This window comes from Colobus angolensis, unplaced genomic scaffold, assembly GCF_000951035.1.
Source record: "Colobus angolensis palliatus isolate OR3802 unplaced genomic scaffold, Cang.pa_1.0 Scaffold37, whole genome shotgun sequence".
NCBI lineage: Eukaryota > Metazoa > Chordata > Mammalia > Primates > Cercopithecidae > Colobus > Colobus angolensis.
Window position 1 is genome coordinate 505,509 of NW_012117043.1, and position 10,194 is coordinate 515,702.

The 10,194-nt window shown below is 43.3% G+C and overlaps 1 protein-coding gene across 2 annotated transcripts in view; it reads left to right on the forward strand.

The window, feature by feature from the left end:
• Positions 1–6: 6 nt before the first annotated feature.
• Positions 7–10,194, forward strand: part of ACACA (acetyl-CoA carboxylase alpha) — a 360,465-nt gene continuing 350,277 nt past the window's right edge. For both annotated transcript variants that reach the window (XM_011953628.1, XM_011953625.1), the window contains exon 1: positions 7–569. Coding sequence is in view for 1 of the 2 variants with exons in the window: in XM_011953625.1 (XP_011809015.1) it covers positions 532–569 (38 nt within the window). In the remaining variant the exon portion in view is untranslated. The remainder of the gene's footprint in view (positions 570–10,194) is intronic.

Sequence of the window (10,194 nt, forward strand, 5' to 3'; positions counted from 1 at the left end):
CCCCTCGGCCGCCGTGGAGGCCCCCACCGGGTGCTGAGCGCCAGCCACCGCCCCCTTGGCCTTTTCCCGGCCACCGCCGGGCGACTGTCGCCGTCCCTGTGCCTGAGGACTCGGATGATGGGGCTGAGCCGCTTGCTTGACTTTTGATCCGCCCAGTAATCACTTTGTCCGTGTGGCGCGTGGCCCGTTGCCGGAGAGTTCCCTGCGTGTGGGGCCGTTTGGTCCCCTCCGGAGTGCGGTGAGGCGGGCCAAGCCGGGACTGCCTGGGTTTGGGGATAACGTTCCCACCCCCACCCCTGTTGCAGCAAGGGAAATTGAGGCTGAGGGAACTGGGCCCAGGGACAGCGAGCCGTGGCTGCCTCTCCAGTCCGGGCCCTGAAGGGCTGCTCGTGGATGAACCAGACTGATTTTAAGGAGTGAAGAGGGTGCGTTTCAATCAGATGCTTCTGGAACGTCGAAATTGTCTTCTTTGGAAAGAACCATCCCCTCTTTGGGCTTCAGAGGCCCAAATTGAGGCGCAATGATGAGAGGATGTGGTGGTCTACTCTGATGTCAATCTTGAGGGCTAGGTATGTCCCAACATCTCTTATTACTGCTGCTAATGATGATTCTAATAGCTACCATTTGTCGAGTACTTGTTGCATGCCAGACGTTGCACAAAGCAGGTTACACATATGGTCTCATTTAAAACTCGTGAGGTAGGCACCTGTTGTTATCCCCATTTTCCGGGTGAAGAAATCTAGGCACTGACATATAACTTGGAATCACACTGCTAGGAAGTACTGGGGAAGGGAAATCAAACCATGGTTTATCTCAAGTATATAACTGTTAACATCTATTTAGAAGTCTGCCTTTGATAAATTTGCCCAACCTTTTTTAGAATTCACTTATACTTTATGCCTGTGTGAACCCTTTCATTCTTTTTTGGTATATGCATAATACAAGTTCATTCTTAAAAAAAAAAAAAGCCAGACGGGGCGCGGTGGCTCATGCCTGTAATTCCAGCACTTTGGGAGGCTGAAGTGGGCGAATTACCTGAGTCGGGAGTTTGAGACCAGCCTGACCAACATGGTGAAGTCCCGTCTCTACTAAAAATACAAAAAATTACCCAGGCGTGGTGGTTGGCGCCTGTAATCCCAGCTACTCAGGAGGCTGAGGCAGAAGAATCGCTTGAACCCCGGGAGCAGAGGTTGCAATGAGCCAAGATCCCACCATTGCACTCCAGCCTGGACAACAAGAGCGCAACTCTGTCTCAAAAGAAAAGAAAAACCACCTCCCACCAGGTTAAATAAACAATTAACATTTTGGTATGTACCCTTCCAGACATTTTCCTATGCATCCTGAAGATTGATTAATTCAACAAATGTTTAGTGAGTAGGCTTGTTGTAGGTGCTGGGAATTCAGCAGTGAACAAAGCAAAGTCTCTGCCTCATGGAGTTCATGTTATAGTAGGGAAGACTGTCAATAAGCAATATACACATTACTAAATAATAGATAATGCCCAGTAATGTGGCAAGTTTTATGGAAAAATAAATCAGGACAAAAGGATAAGAGTGATGTGGGGCTTCTCTTTTAGTTAGGGTAGATAAGGAAAGCCTCTTAGCTAAGGAGGCACATAAACAAAAATCTGATCATTTAATGAGAGAGGGAGCTACATGGATTTCTAGAGGGAAACTATCCTAGAAGAGAAGCAGCAAGTGCAGTGGCCCTGAAATGGAGATTTGTTTGGCATGGAAAAAGGGCAAGACCAGTGTGGCTGGAGCACAGCAAATGAGAGAAATAAGATGGAAATCATAGGCAGATGATGTATCATCTGGTAAGCTTTGGATTTTATTGGGAAGTGATAGAATACCACGAAGGGTTGAGATGAAAGAAGTAGCTTTGCTGTAAAAGGATCACTGTGGGCTGGGAGTGGTGGCTCACACCTGTAATCCCATCACTTTGGGAGGCCGAGGCAGACAGATCACTTGAGGTTAGAAGTTCGAGACCAGCCTAGTCAACATGGTGAAACCTCATCTCTACTAAAAATACAAAATTTAGCTGGGCATGGTGGCGGGCACCTGTAATCCCAGCTACTGGGAAGGCTGAGGTAGGAGAATCACTTGAACCCAGGAGGTGGAGGTTGCAGTGAGCCAAGATTGTGCCACTACATTCAAGCCTGGGCAACAGAGTGAAACTCCATCTCAAAAAATAAAACAACAGGTCACTGTGGCAGCTGTGTGGAGAATGGATTTGCCCTTTGCCTGGGGAAGTGGTGTGTGGTGTGTACCTGTAATCACAGCTACTTGAGAGACTGAGGCAGGAAGATGGATTGAGCCCAAGTCTGAGACCAGCCTAGGCAACATATCGAGACCCCCCATCTCTAAAAAAATTTTAAGTTGCCCCATAAGGCACAAATTGTCCTTTTACGCAGTAGTTGTTCAACAGATAGTTTATTAACGTTAGTGTTTCACCTATAGCTGTACAGCTTTACAACCACTCTCAACTTCACATAAGGGAAGTGGGGTCAGTCATTTAGGACATATCTCTGTCTTTCTCATTGAAACTCAAATTTTGAGACTGGCTAAGGCAAGTATCCAGATCTGGATGTCATGATTGTCAACAATGAATATCAGTAATCAGTTTTGTAATACTGTAGAAAAATTAGTCCCACGTAATACTGAGATCTAGCCATTAAAAACATAGCATTCAGGGGCCAGGCACGGTGTCTCATGCGTGTAATCTCAGCAGTTTGGGAGGCCGAGGTGGATGGATCATTTGAGGCCAGTAGTTCAAGATCAGCCTGGGCAACATGGCAAAAACCCATCTTTACTAAAAATACAAAAATTAGCTGGGTGTGGTGGCACATGCCTGTAATCCCAGCTTCTTGGGAGGCACAAGAATTGCTTGAACCCTGGAGGTGGAGGTTGCAGTGAGCTGAAATCTCACCACTGCCCTCCAGCCTGTTCAACAGAGCAAGAGTCTGTCTCAAAAACAAAAAACAAAAATCATAGCATTCAAGTCCCTGGAGATTACCCTCTCCCTTCATTTGATGTTAGGCTCTCTACTTAGACCAATTTAGTCAGTGTGCTTAAGAAAGATGTGGAGAGGGCAGGACACGGTGCCTCACACCTGGGATCCCTGCATTTTGGGAGGTCAAGGTGGGCAGATCGCTTGATTTCAGGAGTTCAAGGAGGGCAACATGGTAAAACCTCGTCTCTACAAAAAATGCAAAATTTAGCCAGGGGTAGTGGCGCATGCCTGTAGTCCCAGCTACTTAGGAGGCTGAGGTGAGAGGATCACTTGAGCCCAGAATGAGGCTGGGTTGAGCCAGTATCACACCACTGCACTCCAGTCAGCCTAGGTGACAGAGTGAGACATTGTATCAAAAAAAAAAAAGATGTGGAGAAATTAAAATGCACAGTGAGAAGAAGGGTAACACTGATTAAGGCAGCGCCCCTCTGGGTTTTTATCTTAAGTGGATGTGATAGTGGCATCACTTACATGACCAGCTGAAGGAAGAACAGATTTGGAGGAGAAATTGAAAGTTCTGTTTTGGATCTGTGTTTTGCATTCTGACTGGAAATGACAAGTACGAATCTACAGCTCATTGGAGGCGTCAGAACTAAAACTGTATAACTGTATTAGAATTGTTTATTTGGCTGTGTGTGTCTTACCTAGACAGACCTTGAGGACAGACACTATTGTCTTTGTAACCTCAGTGCTCTGAAATGTATCCTTAAATATTTGTGAAATGACCAAGTAAACACAAAAGTAAGAATGAAGTCACTGACTGGGTGCGGTGGCTCACGCCTGTAATCCCAGCACTTTGGGAGGCCGAGGTGGGCGGATCACAAGGTCAGGAGATGGAGACCATCCTGGCCAACACAGTGAAACCCCGTCTCTACTAAAAACACAGAAAATTAGCCGGGCGTGGTGGCGGGTGCCTGTAGTCTCAGCTACTTGGGAGGCTGAGGCAGAAGAATGCCGTGAACCTGGGAGGTGGAGCTTTCAGTGAGCCGAGATGGCGCCACTGCACTCCAGCCTGGGCGACAGAGCGAGACTCCGTCTCAAAAAAAAAAAGAATGAAGTCACTTAGGCAAAATGTAAAAGGTACATACCCTATGCTTTCACTGAAAGTCCAAGCACCTGAATGTGACTTATAAGTAGGGTGACCATAATTTCTGATTTGCTGAGAATAGCCTGATTTACATCTGTTGTCCCTACATAAGTATTAATATTGCCTGATTTCACTCTCAATAGTGTCTCCATTTGTACAATAAATTTATATTGTCATTCTTTTTAGAAGGCCCTTCAGGATCTAGCATCTTCCTATATCTTTATCATCACTGCTCCATCTTAGACTCTATTTGCCAGCCAGGCAGACATACCTTCATTTCTCATATGCACTCTTAACTTCAAGTTTTTTTTTTTTTTGCCAAGGTACTGCCTACCTCACTTAGACATCACTTCCTTAGGAACACTTCTCCTGATCCCCCAAAGGCTGAGTTAAGTGGCCCTCTTACATGTTCCCAGTACACCTTGTGTTTAACCTGTCATAGCAAAGATGACTAAGTGCCTTGTTCCCTCACTAAATGTCTCTGTAAAGGAACCTGAGAAATCACCTTTTTTCCTCTTTAAGCCATAAATTTATATTAATAATATCCAAATCCATGTTGAACCAGTATTTTTGAAGGTTGGCCTTCAGGATAAACTAATAGCACAATCTTGATGCCCTTTCATTCTTAACTAACTGAAAAGGTTGAGTTTTGTACTAGGAACCCAACGAAGAAAACTTGTATCTTGTCAAGCTAGGTAACCTGGCTGCCATTGACTGAGACCAAAATATCCCAACAGTTTGTCCTCAGCTGCTAAGCTGCTATGGTTAGAATCAAAAGTAGAGTTTCTGGCCTGGTGCGGTGGCTCATGCCTGTAATCCCAACACTTTGAGAGTCCTAGGTGGGAAGATTGCTTGAGCTCAGGAGTTCGAGACTAAACTGGGTAACACAGTGAGAGTTCAACTCTACAAAAAAATCGAAAAATTAACTGGGCATGGTAGCACATGCCTGTGGTCCCAGCTACTTGGGAGGCTGAGGTGGGAGAATTACTTGAGCTTAGACAGTTGAGGCTATAGTGACACATGATTGTGCCACTTTACTCCAGCCTGGGCAACAGAGTGAGACCTCGTCTGGAGGAAAAAAAAAAAAGGTGAAGAGACAACCTACGGAATGGGAGAAAATATTCATGACCCCTACATCAGATAAGTGGGCAAGGGCCCGAAAAGATATTGCTCAAAAGAAGACATGCAAGTAGCATGGGAGGCCGAGGCAGGTGGATCACCTGAGGTCAGGAGTTTGAGACCAGCCAGGCCAACCTGGTGAAACTCTGTCTCTACTAAAAATACAAAAATTAGCTGGGCGTGGTGGTGGGCACCTGTATTCCCAACTACTCAGGAGGCTGAGGCAGGAGAATCACTTGAACCCAGGAGGCGGAGGTTGCAGTGAGCCAAGATCGCGCCATTGCACTCCAGCCTGGGTAACAGCGAGACTCCGTCTCAAAAAAAAAAAAAAGAAGACATGCAAGTAACTAACTGGTATGTGGAAAAAAATGTTCAACATCACTAATCATCAGGGAAATGTGAATTAAAACTACCATGAGATATCACCTCACACCTGTCAGAATGATGATTATAAAAAAGCGAGATAAGCATTGGCAAGGATGTGGAGAAAAACCCTGTACACTGTCAGTGGGAATGTAAATTAGTACAACCATTTTGGAAGATAGTATGGAGGTTCCTTAAACATTTTTAAATAGAACTATAGAACTACCATATGATCCAATAATCCGCTTCTGGGTATATATCCAAAGGAAGTGAGATCTGCATGTCAAGGTATCTGTACTCCCATATCCATTGCAGCATTATTCATCATAGCCAAGACATGGAAACAGCCTACATGTACACCAGTGGATGAATGAATAAACAAAATGTGAGATATATATGTGTGTGTGTGTATGTGTGTATATATGTGTATATATATGTATATATATACACACACACATACATACACACATACACACACACACAATGGAATACTGTTCAGCTTTAAAAAATAAAGAAAGCCTGTCATTTGCAACAACATAGATGAAACTGGAGGACATTATGCTAAGTGAAATAAGCCAGGCACAGAAAGACAAATACTGCTTAATCTCACTTATATGTAGCATCTAAATAAGTCAGGCTCATAGAAGTAGCAGAATGGAGGTTACCAGGGGATGAGAGAGAAAGAACTAGAAGATTTGGGCCACAGGATACAAAATTTCAGTTAGGAGGAATAAGTGCAGGAGATCTATTATACTATATGGTGACTATAATTAAAAATATATACTTGAGGCCAGGCGCCGTGGCTCACACCTGTAATCCAAGGACTTTGGGGGGCCGAGGAGGGTGGGTCATCTGAGGTCAGGGGTTTGAGAACAGCCTGGCCCACATGGTGAAACCCCATCTCTACTAAAAATATAAAAATTAGCCAGGCGTGGTGGTGCATAACTGTAATCCCAACTGCTCAGGAGGCTGAGTCATGAGAATCACTTGAACCTGGGAGGTAGAGGTTGCAGTGAGCCAAGATTGCACCAGTGCACTCCAGCCTGGGCAACAGAGCAAGACCCTGTTTCAAAAACAAAAACAAACAAACTATATATATGTGTGTGTATATATACATATACACGTATATATGTGTATATATACCATTATATGTGTGTATATACGTGTGTGTGTGTATATATATATATATACACTTGAAAATTGCTAAGAGAGTAGATTTTAATTATTCTTACCACACAAAAAAATAAGTATTTGTGGTAATGGGTATATTTTGCGGTAATGGATATGTTAATTAGCTTGATTTAGCCATTCCACAATGTGTATGTATGTCTATCAACACATGTTGTATATCATGAATATACACAATTTTTATTTGTCAAAAAATGTTTAAATATGCCATAAGTAAATTAAAAATATATTTCTTAGAATGTTATTTATAAAAACAAAGCAAAAAAACAGATCTGTCCAAATATAACTAATAAACTGACTCTCATTATTTAACACTCAAGAGTTGGCTGGTATCAGGATTTTCATAATGCCATGGCCATTAAACAGTTTTCGTGAATCCAGACCTTCGTTACCCACCTCTTCTGCTTCTTCCTCACCTTACAGACTTCTTTCTCATGTACATAGAGCGCAGAATATCTGTCTCATGAGTCACCAGCCTTTGGGCAGAACCCAAAAAATTAGATGAACTAGAAATGTATTGTTGCTAAGTGGCTTCGTTTATCAGACAATTCTAAAATGCCTACTAGGCTGCCTAGCTGCATACTTTTCCGCCTAATGTACAGGACCTCCACCTTGTGACTGTCAAAACAGGCTCCTAAATTATTTTGCATCATTTGGTGACAGGCAGTCTATGCTCTTTTGCAACCAACAAGTAACCAATAAATGTTTGGAATATACAAGGAACGTGGCATTGTTTAATATAATTGAAAAAGCAGGGCCGGGCACAGTGGCTCAAGCCTTTGGAAGGCTTTGAGCACTTTGGGAGGCCGAGATGGGCGGATCACGAGGTCAGGAGATCGAGACCATCCTGGCTAACACGGTGAAACCCCGTCTCTACTAAAAAATACAAAAAACTAGCCGGGCGAGGTGGCGGGCGCCTGTAGTCCCAGCTACTGGGGAGGCTGAGGCAGGAGAATGGCGTGAACCCGGGAGGCGGAGCTTGCAGTGAGCTGAGATCCGGCCACTGCACTCCAGCCTGGGTGACAGAGCGACACTCCGTGTCAAGAAAAAAAAAAAAAGAAAAAGCAAGCTTGGACTTTGAAACTTTCCTGAATTTGAATTTTGAATTCTGTCTCCACTCCTTAATCACCTTTAAAAATTTAGAGCATGACATGGTGGCTTATGCCTGTAAGCACAGCACTTTGGGAGACCGAGGCAGGCGGATCACTTGAGATCAGGAGTTCGAGACTAGCCTGGCTAACATGGTGAAACCACATCTCTACTAAAAATATAAAAAATTAATCCCAACTCCTTGGGAGGCTGAGACAGGAGAATCGCTTGAACCCAGGAGGCAGAGTTTGCCATGAGCCAAGATCCCACCATTGCACTCCAGTCTGGGCAACAAGAGTGAAACTCCATCTGAAAACAAAAAAAAAGAATTTAGGGAAGTTATTGTCTTCCTGCATCTCTTTTCTCCTCCTATGTAAAATGAAAATAATAATGTCTAATTCATAAGAGTTTCATAAGGATATGATGAAAGCCCGATGCAGTAGCTCACGCCTGTAATCCCAGCACTTTGAGAGGCCGATGTGGGCGGGTCACTTGAGGTCAGTAGTTCGAGACTAGCCTGGCCAACATGGTGAAACCCCGTCTCTACTAAAAATATGAAAATTAGCTGGGCGTGGTGGCATGTACCTGTAATCCCAGCTACCCGGGAGGCTGAGGTGTAAGAATCACTTGAACCCGGGAGGCAGAGGTTGCAGTGAGGCATGATCACTCTGTCCCCCACTCTAGCCTGGGGGACGGAGCAAGACTCAGTCTAAAAAAAAAAAAAAAGGGCGGGTGAGATGATATATGTGTGTATACTACTACCTTGTTCATGGTGGGAGTCAAATACATATAATTTTAATTCTAGAAGTGCTCCACAGGATGATCCTGGGGCTTATTTAGAAGTTGTTCTAGGTAGGTTAACTAGTGCTCAGCATAGAATTTTTCATTGTTTAAATAAAAAACTCTTATCAACTCTAAACCTGTAGGTTTCAAGAACAACAGGCAATTAACAGAATTTTTTTTGCTGGCAGTTTCTTCAGCATTTTCCTCACTATAGAATACTAAGGAAAGTATATGTTATCTCACAGGTCGCAGGACAAATGTGTAGTTGCAATATAGGATGGAGGATCCAGCCTTGCCTCAAATGGAGAGCAAACTAAGGAGCTATGTCTCATTTAATTAATGCAAATAGTGAACAAACTTATGCATCATTAGCAATTAACTATAAGACTGTTCCTTAGAGTACAGAGTGAGTACTTTTATTGTAATCAGAACTTACAACAAGATTAGTCTGATGCATATTTAATAATATATGTAATTGTTATGGTGTTGCATTATAATTAGGCCCTACACGTTAAATTGTTTACATAAATGACTGTAATTGGTTATTTTTACACAGCCAAACACATAAAGCGTTTGCCTGCTCATTTTATTAATTTTCTGGAATCTATAATCATGCCAAAGACAATAGTTTATCTGAAATCCTTTACTACTTAATCATGCACTCACAAACACACTATTCAAAATGACACAGCAGGATTTCCCTTGGTACTGAAAATAGCTACTATTCAAGACTTTCTGTATATATTCTGTCATTTAATCCCTAAGAAACCCTTTAAGGGAGGTGTTATGACTCCCATTTTACTGATGCAGAAATTGATACTTTAGAGAATGTAAGTAGGCAGCATAGTGGATATTCAGACTACTACCACAATCCCTGACACTACTTTATAGCGTCTCAGAAGGTAATGGATCACAGCAGAGATATGTAAAATTAGTTTAGGAGAGAGTGGCTCTGAGAAATACAGGATATATACAGTATATCCAAAGGGAGAGTGAATCAACCTGAAAAAGAGAGAGGTTAGTCAGGAAAGGAACAGTAATGGAAGGGCTGGAGCTGACTTAGTACCCGTTCAAGGAAGACAGCCTTGGCTGGTACATTTCAGGCATTATTGCCCCATTATAGCCCACTATATTGTAGAGATACTTATCAGACTAATGCCATCTAATATTTAAATTTTAGAACTAACTCCTGTTATTCTGATTTCTTTTCCTTTTTTGAGATGGAGTCTCCCTCTTGTTGCCCAGGCCGGAGTACAATGGTGCCATCTCGGCTCACTGCAACCTGTGCCTCCTGGGTTCAAGCAATTCTACTGCCTCAGCCTCCCCAAGTAGCTGGAATTACAGGCATGTGCCACCACGCCCGGCTAATTTTTGTGTTTTTAGTAGAGGCAGGGTTTCACCACGTTGGTCAGGCTGGTCTCTTACTCCTGACCTCAGGTGATCTGCCCACCTTGGCCTCCCAAAGTGCTGAGATTACAGGCATGAGCCACCACCCCCGGCCTTATTCTAATTTCTTTTCTTTCTTCTTCTTCTTTGGTGTTTTTTTTTTTTTT